This window comes from Phascolarctos cinereus, unplaced genomic scaffold (assembly GCF_003287225.1).
Source record: "Phascolarctos cinereus isolate Bilbo 61053 unplaced genomic scaffold, phaCin_HiC Scaffold_726;HRSCAF=1367, whole genome shotgun sequence".
Classification (NCBI taxonomy): Eukaryota; Metazoa; Chordata; class Mammalia; order Diprotodontia; family Phascolarctidae; genus Phascolarctos; species Phascolarctos cinereus.
Genome location: NW_027556098.1, coordinates 405888798 through 405914334, shown reverse-complemented (window position 1 = coordinate 405914334; position 25537 = coordinate 405888798). Strand labels below are relative to the sequence as shown.

Genomic DNA, 25537 nt, shown 5'->3' with positions numbered 1-25537 from the left:
TAGAACCATTGCAGTTGAACAGAAAACGTCCAAGTTTCTCTGAACGAGCCTTTACAACAGCCTCCATGGACACAGTGCTGGGGAAGAGAGGATCAGAAGAGCTAGGAACAGGGGAAGCAGAGGGCTGGCCAAGCTGACCCTGACCCCGTTCTTCTTGCTAGCCATTCAACGCCACCAGGATAAATGCTGCTAACATTGAGAACCGGGTCCGAGAGCTCAACAAGACGGCAGACCAGAGTGAGAAGGCCAAGCAGGGATTCTGGGAGGAGTTCGAGGTAAGGGCAGAAGATCTGGTTGCTGCCTCTAATCTTGGTCCCTAAAGCCCCCAGACCCAGCACCAGGGAGCTGATGTGTCTGGGGTCTTGTCTTGGCTCTGTTCTTGCCTGACATTATGACTTTGACTATGTAACTGAGTCTTCCCAGGCCTTGAAGAAAAAGGGGATAAGAATGATCTTGATCTGAGATGGAGTATGAGAACGGAGAGGAAGAGGTTTGGGATCTGGGGGCAGGGTAGGGTTAGGTTTAGCTATGGAGTTGGGGCTGAGGCTGGGCTGAGTTCTAGGGTTAGTGCCAAGGCTGAGCTGTAGGGCTGCTGTCAGTTCTGGGGTCAAAGCTGAAATGTGGGATTGGGGCTAAGGCTGAGCTGTAAGGCAGGGGATGGGACCAAGGCTGAGCTGTGGGGCTGAGCCAGGGTGGGTCTTATCTTCCTAGATGCTGCAGCAGCAGGAATGTAAACTTTTGTACCCCCGGAAGGAGGGGCAGCGCCCTGAAAACAAAGCCAAAAACCGCTACAAGAACATTCTCCCCTGTGAGGACCTCAGGGTGGGGGCCCGGGGGTGGGAGAGAGCCCACTGGCCTGCCCTTTCTAGTCCTGGATTTCTTTCCCCCTTCCCTCCCTCCAGTGGGTAGTTCTTTGAACCTTTCATGCCCTGTGCTGACTCCATCACTCCCCCTCCCCAATATACTCACCTACCTGCACACACAGACATGTCTGAATACACCCAAGTGTTCTTCAGGTATTCACATCCCTCCTTTCTCTACCACAGCTCCCTCTGTTCTTCAGCCCCAGACAGGTCAAACACTGGCAAAGGAGCATGAGGAGGGAGGGAGACCAGGGTACCCGGTGTCCTGGCATCGTGTCCTGGTGCCTCAGCCTGTGGCTCTGGGGGTCCTGGGCACCCCTTCCCCCAACTCCCAACCCTTCCTGCTTGTCTCTCCCTTTTCTCTCACTACCCGCTGCAGTCGACACTACCCGCGTTACCCTGAGAGATGTGGATGGGAGTGTGCCAGGTGCTGACTACATCAATGCCAACTACATTAAGGTGTGTATGTGTGTGTGTGCATGCAGGTGTGGCCATGTACACAGCTTTTGGTATAATCACGTGTGTCTAGTGAAAAGAACATTAACTTTGGAGTCAGAGGCCTGGCTCAGCTACTTATTCATTTTGTGACTTTTGACCTCTCTGGGTGTCAGTTTTCTCATCTGTAAAATGGGTAGACAGTGTGGGAGGGTCTGCCAAGAAAATCTCTCTAAGGGACTCTTCAGCTTATGTGCTTGTGACCTTGTTTATACAAAGGAATCCGTGTGTAGAGAGAACGGTGTGATGTGGAGGAAACTGGATTTGGAGTCTAACGGCCGGGGTCTGAATCCCAGCTCTGCAACTTACTTGCTGTGTGACCTTGGACAAGTCACATTCATTGCTCCGTGCCTCAGTTTCCCCTTCTGTAAAATAAGGGTTTGGACCAGATGGCCTCCAAGGCACTTCCCAGTTCCGAGTTTGGTGACCCTTACAGCTAGCTCCAGGGGAACTGGGGGGCTCAGGCTGTGGCCTGCTTTCCCTGCTGGTGTCTTAGAACAAGGGTCAAGCAGCGGTGGCTGGACACCTTCCATCCTCTGGGCTTTGGGATTCATTATCGAGAGCCCCATTTACCTCAAAATTCCCTTCCTGGGCAAAGCCCCAAACTTGGGACTTCCTACCTAGGTTACCTGATTGTAATCTGCAAGTGATCTGCCTCTTTGCAGATGTCTATTGTCTCCTGAAGGTTAAATTCATTTTTTGCCCCAGGCCATCTCCAGCCAGGCACTTGGATCTAGAAGAAAGCCTCATTGAGCTCCTGCTGGGTCATCCCGGCTCCAAGGCTCTGCTCTCCTCTTTGCCCATCTCCATCAGAACTGTGTAGGAGGCAGAGGAGATGCAGGCTGAGGGGGCTGCTGCAGAGAGGGCCCGTGTTTGTGACCGTGACCGTGACTGCTAAGCATCCCACCGGTCCTCTCTTTCAGAGCATCCCTGAGGATGGGCAGAGCCAGGAACCTGCGAAGGTATACATAGCCACCCAGGGCTGCCTGCAGACCACAGTCAATGACTTCTGGGCCATGGTGTACCAGGAGAACACGCATGTCATCGTCATGACAACAAAGGAGATGGAGCGAGGACGAGTGAGGGGGCTGGCTTTGGTGGACGTGGGGGTGGTGGGGTCACATTCCCCAGCAGGGCCAGGCCTCACTGTCTCCCTCCCTCCAACCTCCCAGAACAAGTGTTTCCGCTACTGGCCAGATCAGCACTGTATGAAGGACTACGGCTTTGTGCGTGTGCGCCATGTAGCAGAGAGGGAGGCTCAAGGCTACTATGTGCGGGAGCTGGAGATGGGGCGCACAGACAGGGTGAGCCTCTGGAGGGCAGCGTGGGTGGGAGGGTGAGTGTGATATTGGGGGCTGGGGGAGAGGACATGGAGATAGTGTTCTCTGCCACGGTTTGGGAGGGGGCTTAGGGGCCAGGAGCCAGACAGCAAGGTGGCAGTGCCCACCTGGGAGACAAAAGTGGAGGGGTGACAGTTGGGAGGAGGCATTGGGGGTGGGGGAAGGGAGCATCTCATCCCTCATCTCATCCATTATCTCGTCAGCTTTTCAATTTAGTTTGAATTAACAAATGTTGATTTCTATGTGCGGCACGGTGCTGGGGGATGGGGAGTGGGGAAAGGGAACATACACAGAGTCAAAATAGTTCCTGCCCTCAAGAAGCTTACATTCTAGAAAGAGCTGGGAGGTCAGAGGATCTGGATTCCACATCTAACACTTACTACCCTTATCAGTCACTCACCAGAGAGCCAATAATCAAAATTATTAAGGGTTTCTTACTAGGGGCCAGGTATCCCCCAGATCTGGGGATCCAAGAAAGACAAATGACCTTGGGCAAGTCAATTAACTTTTGGCATCAGTTTCTTCAACTGTGAAATGAGGGGCTTGGGTTAGAAAACCCATACATAGATACATAAATGCAAAATGATGGAGTCAGGAGTCTCAGATGCTCTCCCTCCCTTTGCCCTGGCCCAGGAGGAGCAGCCAAGGAAGGTAACACATTACCAGTACTTCAGCTGGCCAGACCATGGGGTCCCCATGGAGCCTGGTGGTGTTCTTAGCTTCCTGGACCAGGTGAACCAGGCTCAGAGCAGCGTCCCAGGCTCTGGTCCCATTGTCGTGCACTGCAGGTATTTCTGCTGCTGGGGAAGGGGTGGCTGCAGGGATTGGTGGGAGTGGGGGGAGGGGAAAGAGATCACCAGCAAGCCCCTCTGGGGTGACTCGATTTTGTCCCTAGTGCTGGCATTGGACGCACGGGCACCATCATCGTGATTGACATCCTGGTGGACACCATTCGCAGGCAGGGTATGGCTGCTCCCCAGTTCCTAAGACTCTCACCTTCCCTTCAGGTTTCAAGCTTCATGGAAGTCCATCAGCATTTACTAAGCTCCTACTGTTTGTCCAACCCTTGTGCTGGGCTCTGGGAGGGAGAGACACAGTTTAGATAAGACAAGATCCCTGCCTTCCCTGGGCCTGCAGTCTAGTGGGGTACATGACACGAACACAGATAAACACACAAGACTTCAAAATAAGCATGTCAAGGGTGAAGCCAAGGAGATCATGGGGGCTGCCTGGAGAAGGTGGCATTTGAATCAGGCTTTCAAAGATGAGCAGGGATTTTCACAAGAATATTCCAGGCATGGGGAGCCTCTGAACAAATGCACAGAAGTGGGAGATTGCAAGTGTGTTCAGGGAACAGAGAGAAATTTGGGTTGATTGGAGCTAGGTAGAGTGGTTTCAGGCTGTGGAAGGCTTTGAATGCTAGGCTAAGGAATTCGAACTTTTGTGACTGAGGAGTGGCATGACCATATTAGTCCTTGAGAGAGGTACTTGTGTTCTACCCACTGAGCCTCCTGGCTGTGTTGACTGAAGAGACATTGAAAAATCTTTCGCAGTCATCCCCAGAAAAGTGCTAGCTTGGGTCTGAATGAGTTTGCCAAGGGAAAGAAGGTGGATAGAGCTAACAAGAGATCCTTGGGGAACAGCCATGTTACAGGGTTGGGAGAAGATGAGGCAGTGAAGGAGACAGGAGAACCAGAGGTCAGAGGGGAACAGGGAGAATCTCCAAAGTCAGTGGAGGGGAGGGTAGACTTTAATAAAGTCTGATGTTATAGTTGTTTTCCAGTCATGTGCAACTCTCTATAATCCTACTTAGGATTTTCTTGGCAGAGATACTGAGGGGTTTGCCATTTCCTTCTCCAGTTCATTTCACAGATGAGGAAACTGAGGCAAATAAAGTGATGTGACTTGCCCAGGGTCACACAGCTATTAAGTGTCCGAGGCTGGGTTTGAACTACTGAAGATGAGTCTTCCTGACTCCAACCCAGGCACTCTCTTGCACTATGGCGCCACCTAGCTGCCCAAGAAAGTCTGATCTATTGTGTCAATTACTGTAGGAAGGTCCAGGTGGATGAAGACTGAGAAAAGGCTATTGAACTTGGTACAAGAGGTCATTTATGACCTCTGAGGGGTCATCCAATTGTGAGGGAGTGGTAGAGACAGAAGCCAGAGTGGCTTGAAGAGAGAATGGGTAGTAAGGAAGTGGAGACATCATGTGTAGACAGCTTTTTCTAGTTTAATTGGATGAGGAGGGGAGAGATGGAACAGAAAAAGACCAGGAGAAAGATCACTGCTTCTGGAGTGTACATGACGTGGGTTCAAATCCCATATCTGGCCCTTCCTACCTGTGTCAATCGTTAAGCATTTATTAAGCATTTACTATGTGCCACGAGCTGGGGATACATTAAAGAGCAACAATGAAGATTCTGCATGACTTTGGATAAGCCACTTAATTTCTGGGGCCTCAGTTTCTCCAACTATAAAATAACGGGGTGCACTTGATGGCCTCAGAAGTCCCTTCCTGGATGAACTGACAGCTTAGGAAGATTAGGGGAAGCATTTTTAGAAATGACAGAACCTTAGAGTTGAAAGGTGCTTCAGAGGTCACCTGGGGAAAACCTCACCTGTGCCTTTTCCCCTTTACCCTGTCTCTGGAAGAGGTCAGCTGGCCTCTCCTTGAAGATCTTTCATCAGAAGAAACAAAACAAAACAAAACAAAAAATTAATTTTAAAAAAAGAGATCTCATCAAGGGAAGCCTATCCACTTCTGGATAGCTTCAGCTGTTATAGCCAGTCCTTCCTTACTCTGGGCTGAAATCCACTGTTTGTGCAACTTTGACCTTTTGAGCAACCAGAGGATGTAGTGGATAGAGAGAGTGCTGGGCCAGGAGTCAGGAAGACCTGAGTTCAAATCCAGCTTCAGTCATTTACTAGCTGTGTGACCCTGGGCAAGGCAGTTGACTATTGCCAGCCTCAGTTTCTTCATTTGTAAAATAGGGACAGTAATACCACCTACCTCATAGAATTGTTGTGAAGATCAAATGAGATATTTTTGAAGCACTTAGCATAGTGCCTGGCATATAGTAGGTGCTATATAAATGCTTATTCCCTTCCCCTGGTCTTGCCTTCTGGGCCCAAGAAGAAAAAGGCTCATCCTTCTTCCCACAGGTCAACCTATGAAGTGCTTAAAGAGAGACTGGGGAGACGTGAAAGTGTTTGTGGGTGAGATGAAGAGGGACCAATGTTGAGGGACAGATTGAAGAGAGCTCAGAGAATGAGAAGGATGGGGATGGGATCAGGGGGCAGGGAAGATTCGCTTGTTTGCAGTAGGAGCGCTAGCTGGCTTATCTTCCGTGCCTGTAGGGAGGAGAGAGGGACGGACGATGCTGAGGATGTCTGAGAAATGGACAAGGCAGGGCTAGGGGACTTTCTGTTGGATTTCAATCTTCTCATCAAAGCAGGGTGTTGGGATGTGCCTGCTGGGCCCCAGACACTGCTTACCTCCAGCTCCTGGGACTCCTGTATTCCTGCCGCGTGAACTGCATGCCTCCTCTGCCTCTCCCCACCCCCTATCTAGGGCTGCACTCTGTGTCCCTAGACCCCATGTCCGAGAAGTTAATGTCTCTTCTTGTCCCCCCAGGGCTGGACTGTGATATTGACATCCCCAGGACCATCCAGCGGGTACGACAGCAGCGCTCTGGGATGGTGCAGACTGAAGCCCAGTATAAGTTTGTCTATATGGCCGTGCAGAGGCATATTGAAGGGGAGCAGTGGAGGCTGCAGGAGGAGCAGGTGAACCAGACCTCCCCTCCCAGACCTGTCCCCCATGCCCTTTGACCCCCTGTGCCCCATCCTGGATAAACCTGCCTCCCATTGCCACCCACTGGATTCAGTCTCCTCTCCCCATTCCAGTTCCTTTCCCTGCCCTTGGTACCCCCCTTCCCATACTGACCTCTGCCCCCCATCTTGCAGCGCAATAGGCGGAAGGAGCGGGAATATCTAAACATTCGCTCCCAGCCCTCGGACCCCTCCAGAAGCAAAGGGCTGTCACCCTCCAGGGCACAGTCTGTGTGAGTGGGTGGGGGAAGGTGGAGGATGGTGGGGGAGGGAGGGACACCTGAGGGGAATACAGGGGTGAGACATGGTGGGGAATAGGGTGGAATGATGGGGACTTCAGCAGTGGATGGTGTGTTTTGGGGCCCAGCTTACTCGTGGGGGCACTAGAGAGGGATCCCAGAGACTTGCCCTTCCGGCACCTCCCCCAGCATTAGACAAGGTTCCCACTAGGGGGCAGCAGATGACCATGGGCCCTACTGGGTAGCTCTGGGCTTCTAAGTGAGCCCATCCCCAACCCCCAAGAACTAAGCATCTCTTGGGGAGACTTGATAGGGGTTGGTTAGTAGGAACACAAAAAATAGACTTAGGAAAATAGACTTAGTGGTTTGGGTGGGGGCTGAAAGGGGTGGCTGCTAGCCTCCATTCAGATCTGTCCAGAAGCATCTCCCTACCTTGGGTCTGAGGCCCAACTTTCTTCCCCACCAGGGTGAGCGAGGATTCTGCCTGCATCTATGAAAACCTGAATGTTAGGGCCCCCTCAGTATCTGGACTAAGCAACATGGGAAGATAAGGCTGAGGTCTCACAGGTACTCCATGGGAGAGGGGTGGAGCTTGGGGTTAGTGATGCCAACCTAGGTGAGGCACTGGAGTGGGGGGGAATGGCTCTTCTGCTCTGGGTATAGACCTTATGCCCTCCCCTCCCTTTCCCCAGGGCTGGTCATGTTCACATCTGTCCATCTATCTGTCCATCCTCTCCTCCTGCTGAAGCAAAGTCCTCTGAGCAGTGACTGCAGCCTGTAGCAGGAAGTCATCTGGGAGGCAAGGGGAAGAGCATTAACTGTGCTCCCCTTGCTCTGGCAACACCAGACTGGCTACAGGCTTTTCTTGGTTGGGGGGGGGGTTTAAAAAGAAAAAAATGGAATTTTTTTGGAGGGGGGTTGTTTTGTAAAAAAAAATATGTTAGAGTGATTTCTAGGGACAAGATCTTTTCAAGAAGATATATTCTGGAGGGGCTGGGATCCCCCTTTCTCAGACCATACTCTCCCCCATCCCTTTCCTTGTGAGATCAAGCTAGGCTGGGGCCTAGGGAGGGAAGGGCCAGCCCCATCCTCCCTGTTTGTTTCAGCAGCTGAACCCTGTACCAGGAAGAAGCAGGAACAGCTCAGGGGAAAACTACCCTTCTGACTGACAGGGGTGGGGTGGGGTAGGGTGTGTGTGTGTGTGTGTGTGTGTGTGTGTGTGTGTTCACATGGAGGGGGTCTGTTTGGATCTTCTGGTGTGTGTTTCTTTGTGTAACTGAATGTGTATGACACTGAACCTTTGAATGTGTAATATGGGTTTGATAGGTGTGCACTGTTTGCCGTGTGTCTGTGACTGCGTGTGGGGAGTGTGTGTGTGTGTATCTGTGTGAGTCACTTAGCCAACAAGCATTTATTAAATGCTTACTGTGTACCAGGCTCTCTACTAAGCACCATGGATACAGAGAAAGGCAAAAACACTTGTCTCTGTGGTCAAGGAACTCACAGTCTAAGGGGGGGAGGCAGTCTGCAAAACTGAGTGCGGCTGAATCCAAATCTGAGTGGCTGTCCATATGATTCTGCATGTTCCAGAGTGTGTGTGAATCTGGGAGAGGGGCCTCCCTCCCCCTCCCCTCCTCTGGGACCTCTGACTCCTCCTAGGCTTCGCCAGGAGTGGTCCCACCTTGGCCCCAGCATACAATCGGCCCCTTAAGACTCTGTTTCTAGTAAATGCTGGACCTTCTCACAACGTTGTCTTTGAGCATTTGTTTTTCCTGTGTCTGGGTGTGGGGGAGGGGGAATGTGAGTTGGCCTTGGTGCTCTAAAGGTTCCAGCCCTGCCCTCACCCCTCCCCCAGCATCAGGCAGCTTCATGGAGGAAGTTGACTGTCTTGGGAGGTAAGAGGTAAGGTGGATGTGAGGACTCAGGAACCTGCACCTCCCTGGCCCTCCCAGTCTGCCCGGGTGACTGGGTGATGGGACTGCATTCAACACCCCCACTCCTGAGGATGGGGAGAGGACGCGTGGATGCCGACTGCATCTTGTCTGGGCACCAGTTTTATTTGTCTTGCAGAGGATAGGTTATGGGGTCTGAAGATGGGATAGCCCCATTGGAGGGGTGTGGGGTAGAAGACAATACGCACGATAGTTTCTTGTAGGGTGGGGGGAATGAGAGGGGAAGAAGGTCCCACAGCCCACCTCACATCCCCCATGCCCTTTGTGTGCTTATTTCTGCCTTAGCCTATTCAGGTGGGAGTGTCCTCCCAAGTCCTCAGAGGTGCCTGGAGGCAACCATGACTCAGGGTAATCCTGGATGCAGCGTTCAAGGCCTCTCTTTAGTGGCTTGTCCATCCTCCCTACACAGTTCTCCCCTCCCCATGAAACCTGGATCCTGGAAACTGCCTCCTCTCTTGGGGTGTTGAGGAAGGATCAGCCTTCTGGTGGGAGGGCTTGCTGACCCCTTTTTGGGGCTGCGTATCCACCTCTAGTGTCCTCCTTCACCCAACTGTCACCTGTGGCTCCAAGAAGCTATGCACACAGCAGCCATACCCCAGGAAAACCATTTTGGCGGACAGGCTAAACCAGGTTGAGGGTAACTGAGGGGCCTCAAACCCATTGGTGAGCTAGGGGGATGTCTACACCAAGTATGAGAAGACTTCCCCTGGAGGAATGGTCAGGTAAGAACAGTTTGTTCCAAGGGTCATGAAGGTAGCTGAAGGAGACACTGTGGAGTGCCCAGAGCTTGGTCAGACATCTGAAGACACCGCTGAATCCTAGGCCATCACCATCCATCTTCATCAGTCATCCTGACTTTTGGCCTGCCACTGGACTTTGATGATTCAGGAAAGGAGAGTGAGGCAGAGTCAGCCTCGCCTAAATCCAATTCGCAAGCAAGTCATCACCCATGATGTCGTTGGTCCTTTTGGAAAGAAGGACAATGCTTCCTCTCCTGCCTCTCTGGCCACCCCTGTCTTCTGTCCTTGTTCTTTTTCCTCCTCCCACCTTCTAAGTGCTTATAAGTGTGTCTATCCCCTCAGAAGTCACTGACTCTCCTCTCTTTGCTCTCCCCCTTAATAGGAGCTTGTTGGATTGGATAAATTTAATCCATCCCTCTCCCCACACCAGCACCCACTTTCACTATCACTTCCATACAAAGAACTCCCAGATCTCTGCTTCTGGTCTGTTTCTCCAGTCCATCATTGCCAATGGCTGCTTGACACATAGCTGCTTGGACCGTCTGCCAGCATCTCCATCTTGACATGTTTGAAACAGAGCACTCCTTCTTCCCTAAGTCCACCTCTCCTCCTATTCATTCATTTAACACACATTTATTAAGGACTCCCTCTGTGTGTGCATGTGTGTATGTATTTTAATGAGATCTGTGAAGAACTCCCCTTTATCAGCTCAGGGCAAGTCACATAACCTCTATCTGCCCCAGTTCCCTCATCTGTGAAATGGGAAGAATAATAGGGCCTATTTCCCTCTCAGGGTTGTTGGGAGGATCAAATGCAGATAAAATGTTTCGCAAACTTCCAAGTGAAAATGCTAATGAAAAGGTTGGACGTGGCTTTGATCCTTGTAGTCTGGATCAAGTGACTTGACCACGGTCACACAGCCCGAATGCATCAGAGGTCGGGCTTGGACCCAGGTCTCCCCGACATGGAAGCCACTCTGTCCATGGTACCGCTCTGTCCTCTCACTTAAATGCTTGTTAGACCTGAAGAAAGGGGATCGTTGAAGAGCACAAGGCTACTCCTACTCCCACCTTCTCTGGGCCTGGGTTCTACCTGGGATGAATCTAGAAATCCCCAGAGGCTGAAGTTGAGGTTTGATTTTTTTTTCCCACAGAGGCACAGATACAAAATTATTTATTTCTTTATCCAACAAACAGCAATTAACAAAGGAGGGGGGCAAATATTGCTCCTTGGTTCCTGCCTGCTCCCCGATCACAGGTCAGTCATGGATCTGTGGGAAGTACTGAAGAATTGAAAGTTTGCCAGTTAATGCCCAAGATCTGCTCAGACCAGTGGAATGATGGGGGGGGGGATTAGAGAGGTCAGCAAAGTCTGGCTCAGTGCCCCCACCTGAAGACAAATTCTACTAGTGGGGGAAGAGGGTTTAAGGTCAGAGTCAGACCAGGGAAGTAGGGGAGGGTGATTCTTGAGGAGGGGCAATAAGTATTGGGCAGGAAGGGCTAAAGAGCAGGATGGGGTCCAGGGGAGGAGAGGGACCAGCCCTGCCCATCCTGGGGAACCCCTAGGGAGAGGATGGTGTGGAAGATACCAGAGCCTCAGGTGTGAAATGTCCACATAAAAATAAAAATAAAATACACACAAGCTATAGAAAATTGCATTATCACTGTCCCAGGGGGCACTCACTTTGCCCCCCCATCCTCGCCCACCCCGCCCTCCCCTTCCCACCTAGTTCTTTTTCACATTTTAATGAAGGATCCAGTAGAAATTCTAGAGCTCTAGGCCAGGAGCCAGCAGAATTGGGGTCAAATCCCAGCTCTGTCCCTGGCTCAGTTTGTGGCCTTGGACAAGTCATTTTCTTCGTAAAGTAAAAGAGTTAGAGTAGGTGCCCAGTAAGGTCCCTTCCAGCTCTGATGGGTCTGTGAATCTAGGATAGCTCAATTAAGTATTATCTCCTCATTTCACACCCCCCTCCATGCCCCCCAAACAATCAGGTCCTTGAGAGTCAGTCCCACGGTAGAGTCTGGACGTAGGACCTCGGAAGGCTGAGAAGGCTAGGTAGGGGGAGGTCCAGCAGCCAGGTTGTCAGTCAGGCTAGCCTGGGGTCCAGGCCAGATTATTGCACTCAGAGGAGGTGGGGGTGGGGCTATCCTGATTAATTATCATTCAAAGGTGAAGCGGAGGGGGTGGACTGGTGAATTATCGAGGAAGGGGGACTGTTCGTGAAGCAGCGAAGGTTGCCAGTCTTGAGGACGCACTGAACGGGCCACAGGACGAAACAGAAGAGGATTATCAGCAGCACGCTGATGAGGACGATTCTTTTCCAGTCACTGCAGTAGGAACATCTGGCCAGGATCCCTCTGCGTCGAGGTGGGATGGGGGACGGGAGATTGACAGTATCTGGCTTGCTCATGCCCACATCCACACAGATGCAAGTCGGAGGCTCGGACGTGCTGGGAGGCAAGGGGGGCCTGTAGCAGAGTTTGCTCCCGTCCATCCAGACCGGCTCCTCCTTCCGCAGATGCGGGGCCAGTGACGCCAGCAGCTCCTGGTCAGTGCGCAAGGCCGGGGCGCCGGTCAGCGGCACAGGTGTGGGCTGGCGGCAGAGCGGGCAGGGTATCGTGTCGTCCGACTCCCCAGCAGGCTGGGCTGCCATGAGGCGAGCCAGACACTCCAGGCAGAAGACGTGAGTGCAAGAGAGGACCTTCGGCGTCTTAAAGACATTATCATATCCCGTAAAGCAGATGGAGCATTCCAGCGGGGACGATACCTTCTCTGATCCGTCCTCAGGGGAGCCTGGGGCTGGAGGGGACATGGGCATCATGGGCGTCACCACAGTGGGGCTGCTCAGGCCTGGTGGGGGCACCCCAGTGTGCCATACTTGCTCGGTGGATGACATGCTTCCCGTCTGGGGGACAAAGCAGAGACTGAGTCAGAGACCAGAGAGGCCCTCCCTTCTCCCATCCCATCTCGAATTCTCAGAGTCCTCAGAGAAGAAAGGCCAACCCCAGTTCTGCCCTCTGTCCCCTCCGTTCTAGGACATCCTGTTTCATACCTAACTCAAGTCATTCCTGCCACGATCTGAATCCAGCCACTGCCCTCCATTTGGTCTAGATGAGATCACCCTCCTTGGAGTATAACTGAGTTCAGCATTGAACACTTCGTGTTCAACCAAAAAAAAAGTCTCAAAGATTTTATACACACACCTAACAGATATCTATTATTTCCTCTAATCTTCACAACAACCCTGTGATTGAGGCATTGTTTTTATCTCATTTTACTGATGAAGATATTGGGGCCCATTAGGGTTAAACTAGTGTTAGTGCTAGGATTTGAATACATGTCCTTCTGAGTCCAGGACTAACATGTTATTAGTTGTGCCAGGCTGCCTCCAAGGACTGGAATTCTGGCTGGATTCAAACCTAAGTCTTATTGATGCCAAGTTCAAAAAGAAGGATATTGTTTAACTGAAATTCTCAGTCTGTTCAGTCATGTCCCACTCTCTGTGTGATCCCATCTAGGGTTTTCTGTTTCCTCCTCCAACTCATTTTGCAGATGAGGAAACTGAGGTAAGCAGGGTTGAGTGACTTGCCCAGGGTCACACAGCTAGCAAATATCCAAGGCTGGATCGCTCTATCCACTGCACTACCTAGCTGCCCCAATCTCAGTTTAGCCCTGTGGAAGTAAAAAGAGAAGGTCGTCTAAGTCTCTTGCTAACCACCCTTACTCTGGGCTTCTTTTTCCCTTAGCAAGGCTAAACTGTCTTTCTCCGAAGGCTAAGCTCTGTGTGTGTGTGTCTGTGTGTATATTAGGGGAGGGTGGCTACAGAACCCTTCCCTCCCAAGCAGTGCCTGGGGTTTTCAGCTTGATCATTTATGAGGGGCTGGCTGAATGGAGGGAGGGAGGGAAAGCTGGGCCAGAGTCCAAATCCTGCTTTGTCCCCCTGTATCCAGGGATGTTTTGGGAAAATGAAGGGGAGCCATGGGGACCATCATGATTAAGGTGTAAGAAATTTTTATTAGAGCTTTTTGGGGCAGTTGGGGAGAGACAAGTTAAATGAAGAGACAAGAAGGCCTTGTTTCCTTAAGTTTGTGTATGTGTATGTGTGTGTGTGTGTGTGTGTGTGTGTGTGTGTGTGTGTGTGTGTTGGAGGGGGGAGAGTTGTCACCTCTTATTCACCACATCTTCATTTACAGCCTGGGGCCCTGCCCAGGCTGCAGAGCTAACAATGACCTTGGCCAAAGGAAAGGGAAAGAGGGTAGCTGGGAGGACGAGATACAGTTCTCAGGGAGCCCCTGGGCTGGGAGACATGAACCTGGACCCTCACAAGTCAACCTGTCCCAAGCTAACCCTATTATCTGCCCCACTCACCCTCCCTGTCAGGCTCCCTAGCTCTGTGGATGATGCTGCCATCCCTCTGGGTACCCAGGTTCACAACCTAGAAGCTTTCCCCCCTTACTCCCTGCCTCCTGTCCCATCCAGTCAGTGGCCACGTCTTGTCAATTCCATTTCTGCTTCTCTTCTGTCTGTCCCTTTCTCTCCACTCACAGGGGCCACCAATCTCATCACCCCTCACTCAGATTATTGTATTCAACATATGTGGGTTAAACCTCCCATGTGCAAAGCAAGATGCTCGGTGCACACAGATCCCCTTAGTCTGGGCTTTCCCTACTCTGATCCAACCTCACCCTCTACCTCATCAACTCCCAAATTAATCACTGAGAGACATCTGGAGTTAGAGTTAACTAGAGTGACCCTGGGCAAATCAGCAGACCTGTTTGAGACGGTTTCATTGACTGTTAAAGGAGAGAGACAGTGTGTCACAGCGGATAGAGGGCCAATCCTGGGCTCAGGGAGATCTGGGTTCCAATCTCACCTATGATACCAATATTGGTCTGTGTGCCCCTGGGCACATTATTTAACCTCCCAGTACTCCACGAGGGTATAGGGAGTTTCTCATGTCAGTGAAAGCAGACCCAGTCCCTAGCCCTAATAGCACTTCCCAGAGCTGATTCGCAGAATCAGATTTATTAACATATGCAAAGTGCTCTGTAAACGTTAGAGGCTCTGGAAACCTCAGCTCTCCTCCCCTCCCTCTTCCAATCCTGAGCTTTGGTTTCCCAGTGGATAAGCATCCTGGGAGTGGGGGATGGGGGGGTGAGACGCAGAATGAGGCCCCTCCCCCTCCCAAACACCTCCTGAGGTTTCAGCTCAATCAGCTCTGAGGAGCTGCCTGAGTGTGGGGAGGGAGGGAAATCTGGGCCAGAGTCCAAAAGCCTGGACCATATCATTCCCTTGCTCAGAAAACTTCACTGGCTCCCTATGCCTGTAGGCAAAAAACCAGAAACTTCTTCACCTGGGTTTTGAGGTTCTCGGCTGCACGGCTCTAACCTCATTTCAAATTACTCCCTGACAAGATAAATCAATCAGGTTGTGGATGCGGTGTCAGAAGACCCAGACTTCAGTCCCACTTCTGACACTCACCAGTTGCATGTGGCCTTGGGAAATCGCTGCCCTGCTCTCAGCTTCAGTTTCTCCATCTGTAAAATGGGCATGATATCCCCGCCACTCCCAGTTCTCACGGTCCTTGAGAGACTAATGAGAGCACATATTAAAAGTGCTAGAGAAATGTCAGTCCTTGTGATGACGGGATAATGATCGTGACTCTTCCATAAGAACCTGACCATGCCTGGAATGCCCCTCCTTCCTCATTTCAATTCCCTTCCTTCCAGATTCAGCTCAGACACCATCTCTTTCTCCAGGAAGCCATCCCTGATCTGCCACCCGAACCTGGCTGAAAATGCCTGCCCCCTCCTCCAACTGTCCTGGAGCACTTTGGGTTTCTCCTCTGCCCCCTGCCTTATCTACTCATTGACATCCCTGCCTCATTATCCCCAGGAGAAAGTAAGCCCCTTGAGGGCAGGGGTTGTATAGCTTGCTTAATCCAGCATGGCAGGAGCCTTGAACTTAGCAGAAGCTAATAAATGCTTGGTTCATTAGAGGTAATGAGAGGGTCCAGAGTGACAGGGATGTGGAGGCAGGAGGACTTGGAGATTGCCAAATCCTTCACTCTCGTCCTCTCCCTTGAGCCTCCCAACTCCCCTGTGAACTGGGGATGACACGCCAAGAATATTCTGTCCTGGCAGTCCCTGCCTCTGCTCTGAGAGCCGAGCTAAAGGATCTTGACTTTAGAAAGGACCCCAGGGGCCACCGAGTACAAGCCCCCAGGACTAGTGATGTTCAAAGATTCGTCCAAGGTCGTGAGGGTGATTGAGTATCAGAAAGGAGATTAGAACTCAGATCCCCTGACTCCTTTTTCCCATTGACCACTGTCTTCCTATTTTAAAGATGAAAAAAGTGAGAGTCATCCATAGAATGTGACTTGCCCAGGCTCATGCAGCTCACAGGTGGCAGTGTCTGGATTTGAACTCAGGACAGCACCCATTCCATTCTGCTGGTCTGGCTCCAGGCTTGTCCTACTGAAATCTTTGAGATGAGGCTGGATGACCGTTCTTGTAGAGGACCTAACCCAGTGAGAGTGCTCTATAGACCTTACAATGCTATAAAAATGTGAGCCATTAGTAGCAGTAAGGATTTTGAGGGGTGGGGTGAGGCTTGGACTGGGCAGCTGCTGAGATCTCTCCCAGCTCTGACAGAATGAGAGCCTATAATTGGGGCCCAGAGCACCCCTGTTGAAATCCTTGTCATTCTGTGACTTTGGACAAGTCACTTCTCTTGGGACCTCAGTTTCCCTATCTGTAAAATGAAATAAGACAAAGTTGTTGTTCAGTCATGTCCCACTCTTCTTGACCCCATTGGGGTTGTCTTGGCAGAGATACTGGAGTGGTTTGTCATTTCCTCCTCCAGCGCATTTTTACAGATGAGGAAACTGAGGCAAACAGGGTGAAGTGACTTGCCCAGAGTCACACAGCTAGTATGTATCTGAGGCTGGATTTAAACTCAGGTCCTTCTGACTGCAGACCCAGGGCTCTATCCAAAATAAGGCAAAGGATTAGACTAATTGACCCATAAGGGCTCTTACCTCGGGATGTCCTCTAAATCTCATCTAACCTCTCCCTTCTACAAAAAGCCTTTCCCAATTCCTCTTAATCCAAGTGCCTTCCAGATGGGGGGGGCGGTTATCTCCAATTTATCCAGTTATATCATTTGATCGCAGTTGTTAACAAATTGTCCTCTCTATCAGACTGTAAGCTCCCTGAGGGCAGACACTGTCTTTTGCCTTTTTTTTTGTATCCCCAACACTTGGCATAGTTTCCAGCACACAGTAGGAGCATAATAAATGTTTATTGACTGGCTGGACTGGACATAAGAACTTTGCCAGCTCCTAGTGAGCCTCCCTTGGCCCCTGGGCTGAGCTGAGGGCTGTCAGGACCCAGCCAGACTAGCCCTGACACCCAGGTTGTCCCCATCACCAATACCCTTCTCCTCAAGGGTCAGAACCTGTTTGGACCTCACTTGGTGACAGAGTCATCAGGGCCAACAAATATTTATTCCTCACTGGGGCGGGTTCCAGAAAGGGACAGTCACACCTGTGGCCATGCCCTGGCTGCCAGTGACTGTGGGAATGCAGCAGGGAGGGGGCAGGCTCTATGCTGGATACCTGAGGTTTTGGCTCACCACAACCCAAGAATTGCAGGCCCGTGACTCATCCGCAACACGAGATCTGGGAATGACCACACATGACCTGTCATTTGACTAACTGTGTGCCTCACATAGTGGAATGAGGAGCAGGTTCAAGTCCTGACTCAGCGTCGTACCTGCTGGGCCATCTCACACAAGTCCCCACCCCTCTCTGGCCTTCCGTCTCCTCCTTTCTGAAAAGAAGGGGTGAGACCACACAGTTTCTGAGCCCCCTTCCAGCTTTCACATTCTCTAAGTCTCTAACATCCCATGAGACAAAAGAAGGCACCCAGACAAGCTCCGCCTTGAATAAATGTGCCTACTGTTTGAAGTCCTCAATGGGATTCTTAATTGGAGAGTCAATCGTTTGCTTCCCCCGGGGAATTTTCTCTGGCTGTCTTTCCCTCCCTCCTTTTCTCTGTCTATTGACCGCCCTGGCTTTCTTTAAATCTAGGTGGATCCAGGAAGACTCATCTTCCTGAGTTGAAATCCAGCCTCAGACGCTTACTGTCTGTGTGACCTTGGGCAAGTCACTTTACTCTATATGCTCCCTCATCTGTAAAATGAGCAAGAAAAGGAAATGGTGAACCACTCCAGTATCTTTGTCAAGAAAATCCCAATGGGGTCACAGAGAGTTGGACATGACTGGACTACAACGAAATCCTACCTGCTACAGAAAGCCTTCCCCAGCCCCTCTTCATTCCAGGGCCTTCCTCTTATTACTTATTTCCCATTTATCCTGTACAGAGATTGCTTTGTATTTATTTGTCTCCTCCATTAGACTGTAAGCTCCCAGAGGGCAGGGATTATCTTTGTCTTTCTTTGTATCCTGGGCACATAGTAAGTGCTTAAAATAATGCCTGTTGATCTGAATTGTGATTTTATCATGTGTGTGTGTTTGCTTTTTTGGGGGGAGAGTGGCACACACCTCCAAAATGAAGTTTGAAGCCAATGGGGAAATCTGATTTAAAATACAAATATTTCTTTTTTTTTTTTTTTTTGGTTGGGCAGTGGGGGTTAAGTGACTTGCCCAGGGTCACACAGCTAGTAAGTGTTATGTGTTTGAGGCCAGATTTGAACTCAGGTCCTCCTGAACCCAGGGCTGGTGCTCTATCCACTATGCCACCTAGCTGCCCCCCCCAATATTTCTTTTACAGAAGCAAGTGGATAGCAAAAGCCTTCATTTGAAGTCAGAGGCCCTAGGCCCACTATTTGGCCTTGGGAAAATCCCAGCATCTATCTGACCCAACTGCCCTTCTGTAGACATGAAGGCTGGATCAAATCCAGTGCAACCTCCAGTTTGGCATCTGAGGATCTGGGTTCAAAATTGCCCTTTGCTGCTTATTGTCTATGTGACCTTGGCGGAGTAATTTCAGCTCTCTGGGCTTCAGTTTCTTTAACTGCAAAATGAGAGGGTTGGATTTAGGGGCCTCAGGAGTCCCTTTGCGCACTCGACTTAGCATCCTGTGATCTTGTCTGAGGGCATTTCTATGGAACAAACTGAAGGTGATGGGTAGACTGGACTCTTGAGAAGGGGCCATCTGTAACCACAGCACTTGCTCTTGGGGGGTGGGAGGGTGGGATGGACATTTGTTGCTGCAGATTGGAGGACTGATTTCACACAATTTCCTCTTCCCCATCTCTGTGTTCCAGCCATGCTACTCCATTTGCTGTTCTCGGTCTACACAGCATTCTCTCTCCCACCTCCCTGTCTTTGCATGGGCTGTGCCTATGCCTGGTGTGTGCTCCCCCCTTCAAGTCCTCCTGCTAGGACCCCTGGATTCCTTCGAAATTCGGTTCAGGGACCTCCTCCTTCCTGATTTGTCTCAGGCATTAGCACTTTCTCCCAGCTCCTAAGTTACTTTGTATGCATGTTAGAACGGAAAGAGTGCTACAAATTGGGTTCAAATCTAACCTTTATCTCTGTGTCAATTTGGGAGTCATTTAATTTCTCTGGGCCTCAGTTTCCCTACCTGTCAAGTGAGGGGATTGCGCATGAAAGCTTCAAAGTTCCTCTCCAGCTCTAACTCTGTGATTCTTTGTAGTAAATTGGAAATTCCTTGAGGGCAGGAGTTGTTTTATGTTTGTCTCTGGCCCAAGGTAGGTACTTAAATGTTCAGGGGAGTACATTGAACTGAACTGAGGTATCACCTGAGGGGCAAGCAGAGCCACAAACCTCAGAGCTTCAATAAGGCCAGAAGCCAGGCTGGGGTTTACCACCTGGAGAAGCCCTAGGGGGTGCCACAGTACACAGAGCACTGGACCTAGAGGCAGGAAGACCAGAGTCCAAATCCAGCCTCAAGCACTTACTAGCTATTTTGCCGCTGTCTGCCTCAGTTTCCCCATCTGTAAAATGGGGATAAAAATAGTCCCTCGCTCCCAGAGTGCTTGTGAGGATTACCCGAGGTAATATTTGTAAAGAGCTCCATAAATTTGTTGTTGAATCATTTCAGTTGCTTCCAACTCTTCATGACCACATTTGGGATTTTCTTGGCAAATGGTTTGCATCTCCTTCTCCAGCTCATTTTACAGATAAGGAAACTGAGGCAAACAGAGTTAAGTTAATTGCCCAGGTTCCCAAAGCCAGTAAGTGTCTGAGGCTGGATTTGAACTCAGATCTTCCTGAACCCTGGCCCAGTGGTGCTCTATCCACTGGGCCACCTAGCTGCCTGCTTTATAAATGCTGGCCATTTTAGGTATTTTGCTTTTCATGCCCACCGCTGAGACATGACTGTAATGCTTATATGGAAACCCATGACCTCACTTATAGGGGTGAGGCTTCTGCAGAGAAAAAGTACTAGCTTTGTGGGAAGGAGAGGTCTGGGTTCAAGTCTCAGTTCTGACGTGCCTGAGCCTCAGTTTCCTCATCTGCAGGGCAGCGTAGAAGGTGTTTTGCAGGACACAGAGCATTTTGGAAGGGCTGTTGGGAATATGAAAAGCAGCTGTGGGCCTGCTCCCTGACTGGAAATGCACACAGACACCTTCCTCTCCCGCTTTCTTCAGCTCCTAGGCTGGCTCTTGGCCTTCTGTGCATTGGGGTGGGGTGGGGGGGTTTGGGCAGGGTAAGGGCAGGTTTTACAAGGTCTGGGATTTTCTGAAAGGCACATTTCCTGTCTCCTGGCAAAGCAACTGACCCAGCCTGATGTTCCTGTCGGACACAGAACGCAGAGATCTCAAAGCCAACCTTTGTAATACCAGACTGACGATCCTGGGGCAAGAAATCATCTCTTCCACCTGGAGGCTTTGGGGAGGCCTTCCTCCCACTCCTTAGACCTAGCACCCCTGCTTCCTTCCTTGCCCGCCAGGTGCTACATTCTCCAGGGGCAGGAAGGTGCCTCCCAGCCTCAGCCTGCCCCTCTTTCCTGCCCCTGCACTCAAGCAAACACAAGTATGCAAGTGTGCATACTCACAAACGCACAATTCACAGCTTTAAGGTTTGCAAAGAGCTTTCTCACAATAACTAGAGGTAGAATTATTGTCATTTTACAAATAAGGAAACTGAGGCACAGAGCGGTGAATAATAATAACAATAGCTAGCATTTATGGATGGCTTTAAGGGTTACAAAGCACTTCACAAATGTTAACTCATTTGAACCTTGCAACCTTGGGAGGAAGGTGCTATTAGTACTCTTTTTTTTTATTAAATTTTTTTTTTAATTTTTAGGCAATTGGGGTTAAGTGACTTGCCCAGGGTCACACAGCTAGTAAGTGTCAAGTACTTGGCCTGAGGCCAGATTTGAACTCAGGTCCTCCTGATTTCAGGGCCAGTGCTCTATCCACTGTGCCACCTAGTCGCCTCTATTAGTACCCTTATTTTGCAGATGAGGAAATTAAGGAAGGTCGAAGTTAAGTGACTTGTCCAGAGTACCACAACTACCAAGTGTCTGAGGTGGGATTTGAACTCAGATCTTCGTGACTCTGGGCCTGGCACTCTGTCCGCTGTGCCACTTAGCTAAACAGCCTCATTGATGGGCTCAGAGTCACACAGCATCCCCATTTCTAAAACAGGCCAGCTCTTCTGGAGTGTGAGGCAGCCAGGGATGGTAGCAAAGAACCCTAAACTTGCAGCTAGAGAATTGACGCTCAAAGCCCATCTCTGTTGCAGACAGCCTGTGTGACCTTTGGTGATTCACAACCTCTCTGGACCATATTTTCTTATTTGTAAAAGGAAAGAGTTAGATTAGATAAACTCTGAAGCTAGAGGGCAGCTAGGGGGTGCCATCCTGCATAGAACACTGGGCCTATGAGTTCAAATCCAGCCTCAGATACTTACTAGCTGTGTGACCGTGGGCAAGTCACTTCACCCTGTTTGCCTCAGTTTCCTCATCTGTAAAATGAGCTGGAGAAGGAAATGGCAAACTACTCCAGTATCTCTGCCAAGAAAACCCCCAGTTGGGTTACAGAGAACCAGACATGACTGAAATGACTGAACGACAATAAAAAACAACCTATGGGATTTGAACCCACAGCCTGGGAGCTGCTCTCTTGTCACCAGAAGACCAGTTGGATGGCTATTGGCCCACAGTGCCACCTGCAGGGTTAAAGGTGGAAAGAGTCTGGCGGTTCCCTCCTCTGGCTCAGGCTAAGGTCCCCAGCATGAAGGGGGACTCTTCCTTTCCCTACTCCTTTCCCCTCGCCCAGTCTCCTAGAGACTAACCTCCTTCCTCCCTGATGTGTGATGGCCCGGCTGGGGCCAAGATGAATGGAAGAGTCTAGCTGGGGATCGTGGGGCTGTGGACAAGACCCTGATAAGTCAGGGTTGAGGTGGGGACCATGTGGGAAGGGAGCACAGCTCAGGTGACCTGTATCACTGATAATTGTGGGATTGGCAGAACTTGGGGGCAGTGGGACATCCCCTATCTCAGCTCTTCTTGTCCTTTCTCGTCCCCTTCCCCATCCCCCTGCTGTCACAGGTCAGCCAGATAAGTGCCCAGTGTTCCTGGCTCTGTCCTCCCTTCCCAAACTTTCTCTTATAAGAAAGTCAGACCCTGGGCTTCCTCCAGTCTGAGCCTGATTCCTTGGACAATGTAAGGCTTTGAGTGACATTTGGAACATGTGTAGATGGGAAAAGGGTGTATTTGGGTTACTTTTAGTTGGAGAGCGAGGGATGGGAACTATTCCTTATTGGTCGCTCTGGAATCACCCTCTAGGCAGACTGGATGTCTGCCTCTTGGTGGAATCTGGCTTCACCTTTACCCTCTCTGTCCTCCCGCTCCCTCCACCCCCCCCCCCCCCGTCAGCATCTCGGTTTCTTTGCCTACTACCCCAAAGCAGAGGGTGCCACTAGTGGGAGAAAACCCTCTCTAGTTTCCACGGCAGCCCAGCGGGGGCCTGCAGCCCTGGAGATGGGAGCAGATCACGTGTGGCTCTCCCCACCTCAAGAGGGGCTCATCCTGTCTCTTCCCAGCTTTATGGGCAGCCACCATGTGGCCATTAGCAAGTCTGCCCAGCCCTAGTGACTCTGGTTAAACAAGTTTCCCCAGAAGCAGGCTGCGGGTTTGAGGGGTGGGTGGGAGGGATGGCTGTGGCCCCTCAGGGAGGATTCTCCCAGCCCTAACCACCTCTCCGCACCCTGCTCCCTTCCTCCCCGTCTCTGCCTAACATATCTAGTGAACTATCTACAGGGAAAAGTAGCAGCTAGCTTAGTCAGGATTCTGGCTGGCTGAGACAGTGTCACAGTGTCACCTGCCTGCTGCCGACGCACAGTCACCTCTGGCAGGGGGAGCAGGGGAATCCCGGCTTCTAAAGGTGACAGTCAAGGTTCCAAATTGCTCAGCTCCAGCCCTATTCCTGGATGCACCACCACACTCTGGACTTTCCAGAATGTGGGCCAAAGAAATATCCCAGAAAGGGCTGCTAAGTTCACCAAACCAGACAGGAAAAATGATCCTCCCACGACAGCCTTCCCAAATAGCTGTCACACAAGGGAGAGTGTGATAGGGGCAAAGGGGACTTCAGACAAGGTGGATAGAGCCCTGGCCCTGGATGGAGTCAGGAACACCTGAGTTCCAATCCTGCCTCAGACGCTGGCTGTGTGATCCTGGACAAGTCAATTACCCCCTCTGTCTGTTTCCTCATCTATAAAATAAGAGGGTTATAAGATCCAGAGAAAGAACTATGGAGTTTGAATGCAGATCAAAGCATACTATTTGCTATTTTTTTTCTTCTGTTGTGTTTTGTTTCCTCTTTCTAGTGGTTCCTCCTATTGGTTCTAATTCTTACTTAAGACATCACTAATGTAAAAATAGGTTTAACAGGAATGTATATGTATAGCCTACATCAGATTGCGCACTGTCTTAAGGAGGGACGTGGGGAGGGAGGGGGAGAAAAATTTAAAACTCAAAAGCTTATGGAAGTGATTGTTGATAAATCAAAATAAATTAATTTTAAAAAATTAGAGGGTTATAAAGTCTTTCTTGGCTCTAAATCAATGATCCTTAGATCCCATGAATTCAACCAGAAAATGAGCAGAATGAGCAGTGACTGAAGAGCCAGAAGACCTGGGTTCAAATCCTGCTTATTCCCTGGGTGACCTTGGGCAAATCATTTCTCTGAACCTTAGTTTCCTCATCTGTAAAATGGGGATAATAATAGCACTCACCTCCCAGGGCTCAAATGAGATAATGTTATTAAACTACTTTGTAAACCATAAAGTGCTGGATAAATTCCAGTTATTATTATTATTAAATACAACAAAAATCCATTTCTCTAGTTCAGAGGTCTTCCTTTTTTTTTTTTTTGATATCGTGGACCCCTTGGACAGTCTGGATAACACTTCTCAGGATAACACTTTTAAATGAATAAAATAAAATACATAGGATGCCAAAGGAAGCCAACTCTATCAAAATAAAGCAATTATTTTTTCCCGTCCAAGTTCCCAAACCCCCTAAAATCTACCCACAGATGCCTTGGAAATCCATAGACCCTAGTTACAGTGCCTTAAATATTTTCCTTTAAATAATTCTCCCTTTCCCTTCTGCCCCCAGCCAGCTCATGCAATTACTCTCTGTGCCTAGTTCCCAGGAAGCTCAGACCCAGGCAGGGTCTTGAGGCTGACTTCCTAGGGTCGCACAGCTGGCCAGTATTGGAGGCAGGTTTCAAACCCTGGTTCTAGATACATCCATCATTCCTGCCATGAGATCATGCTCCATGTCTTCAAATATCTCTAGGCACTATGCTGATCAATAAAATAAAAATTCATTTAAAAGCACCATCCCTAATTTGTAGTCACTTTTGGTCCTCATGTGGGGGTCCCTGGTATTTTTGACATTAAATAGAAGTCCTCATACTCCCCCTGGCCTGAAGCAGAGCCTGGTCTCTGCTCCCTTCCAAACTAGTCCAGTCCAGGATGCCTGGCATTCCATGGGGCACTAAGCATTTGGCACCTGCCAAAATTGGCCCCAGGGGATGAGGAGGGAAGGGATGTGGGGAGAATGAGTCTCCCCCGCATGTGACTTGCTGTCACCAGGTCACTTCAGGGTGACTGTGTGTAAGTCATCAGCCAGGATACCGATTTTGCATTAGAGATGCCCTGGAGGCCTGACTGCCTACAATGCCACCTGGCCAGGCCTGGGGATAGACAGTCCTGGGTGGGTGAGAGGGAGACTAGAAGCCTACTTTCCCACCCTTCTTGCCACCTCTGAGGGCTTGTTTGTAAGGGAGTTTCATTAACTATACTCTGGACTGGAGGTCACTCACTCACTCATTCACCCATGGGAGAGGTTCCCAAGCCCAGTTAGCCCCTGACACTGCTGGGGGGTGGGGTAGGGGTAGGACATCACTGGACCCACCCATCCCCCAAGTCCTTCTCTGGCCAGTGGCCAAGAGGCAGCTCCAAGCCCTTCACAGCAGCAGAAAGCAGAGCTAGGAGCCCTAGCTCTGGTGGGCAGACTTACCTGGGCTTCCAGGTCAGTGGGAAGTGGTCATACTCTTCTGGGCACTGCTCTGCCAGCTAAGGCCCAGCTTGGCCCTCAGGGCCAAGGGGTGGGGTGGTGACTTGGGAATCAACTCCCGAGTCTTCTTGTGGGGACTTTTTCTGGCTCCTTTGTAAGTTGTCAAACCTGTGACTGATCCCTCTTCTTCCTACTCTGGGTAGCCCAGGTATCTTTTGCTCTGCTGGCAGGAAAAAATTGTGGCATCAAAGTCTACAGTAACCAGTGGAGTTCCCCAGGGCTTCGGCGTCTGGTCTGCCCAATGACCAAGTGGAAAGGTGTGTTCCCTCTCCCTAGAAGTACTCATTCCCTGCTGAGGTGCTATTTATGGTCTCTGGGTGAGTGGCCCCACCCACCTGCTCAGTCTGGAGGTGAGGCTCTGATTGGTTGCCAGGCTAGCAGGTGTGTGCCCAGTGCCTCTGCCAGCAAGGAGGAACCAGCTCAGAAGCCAGGTGTGTGGATGCAGGGGGATTCTCCCTCTGTCCTGATTGGGGGTGAAGGTGGG

The 25537-nt window shown here is 50.5% G+C and overlaps 2 protein-coding genes across 4 annotated transcripts in view; one reads left to right on the top strand and one right to left on the bottom strand.

The window, feature by feature from the left end:
• The window catches only part of LOC110201173 (tyrosine-protein phosphatase non-receptor type 11-like), a 39622-nt gene extending 31104 nt beyond the window's left edge, over window positions 1-8518 (top strand). For all 3 annotated transcript variants that reach the window (XM_078145786.1, XM_020976683.2, XM_020976687.2), the window contains 11 exons: window positions 162-275; window positions 712-808; window positions 1243-1322; window positions 2282-2437; window positions 2531-2662; window positions 3332-3486; window positions 3594-3661; window positions 6336-6487; window positions 6668-6765; window positions 7238-7338; window positions 7464-8518. In XM_078145786.1, coding sequence (XP_078001912.1) covers window positions 162-275; window positions 712-808; window positions 1243-1322; window positions 2282-2437; window positions 2531-2662; window positions 3332-3486; window positions 3594-3661; window positions 6336-6487; window positions 6668-6765; window positions 7238-7322 — 1137 coding nt within the window. In that variant the 3' untranslated portion in view covers window positions 7323-7338; window positions 7464-8518. The remainder of the gene's footprint in view (window positions 1-161; window positions 276-711; window positions 809-1242; window positions 1323-2281; window positions 2438-2530; window positions 2663-3331; window positions 3487-3593; window positions 3662-6335; window positions 6488-6667; window positions 6766-7237; window positions 7339-7463) is intronic.
• A 2845-nt stretch (window positions 8519-11363) lies between these two features.
• RNF223 (ring finger protein 223) lies at window positions 11364-25315 on the bottom strand. Its single transcript, XM_020972321.2, has 2 exons — window positions 24997-25315; window positions 11364-12368 (listed from the first exon to the last, which is right to left on the bottom strand). The coding sequence occupies exon 2, from the start codon at window positions 12357-12359 to the stop codon at window positions 11616-11618; it is 744 nt and encodes a 247-aa protein (XP_020827980.1). The 5' UTR covers window positions 12360-12368; window positions 24997-25315; the 3' UTR covers window positions 11364-11615.
• Between the last annotated feature and the right edge of the window lie 222 nt (window positions 25316-25537).

Bases quoted from the DNA above. Each gene is read 5' to 3' on its own strand.
- RNF223 (XM_020972321.2), bottom strand. From the start codon at position 12,359: ATGTCATCCACCGAGCAAGTATGGCACACTGGGGTGCCCCCACCAGGC.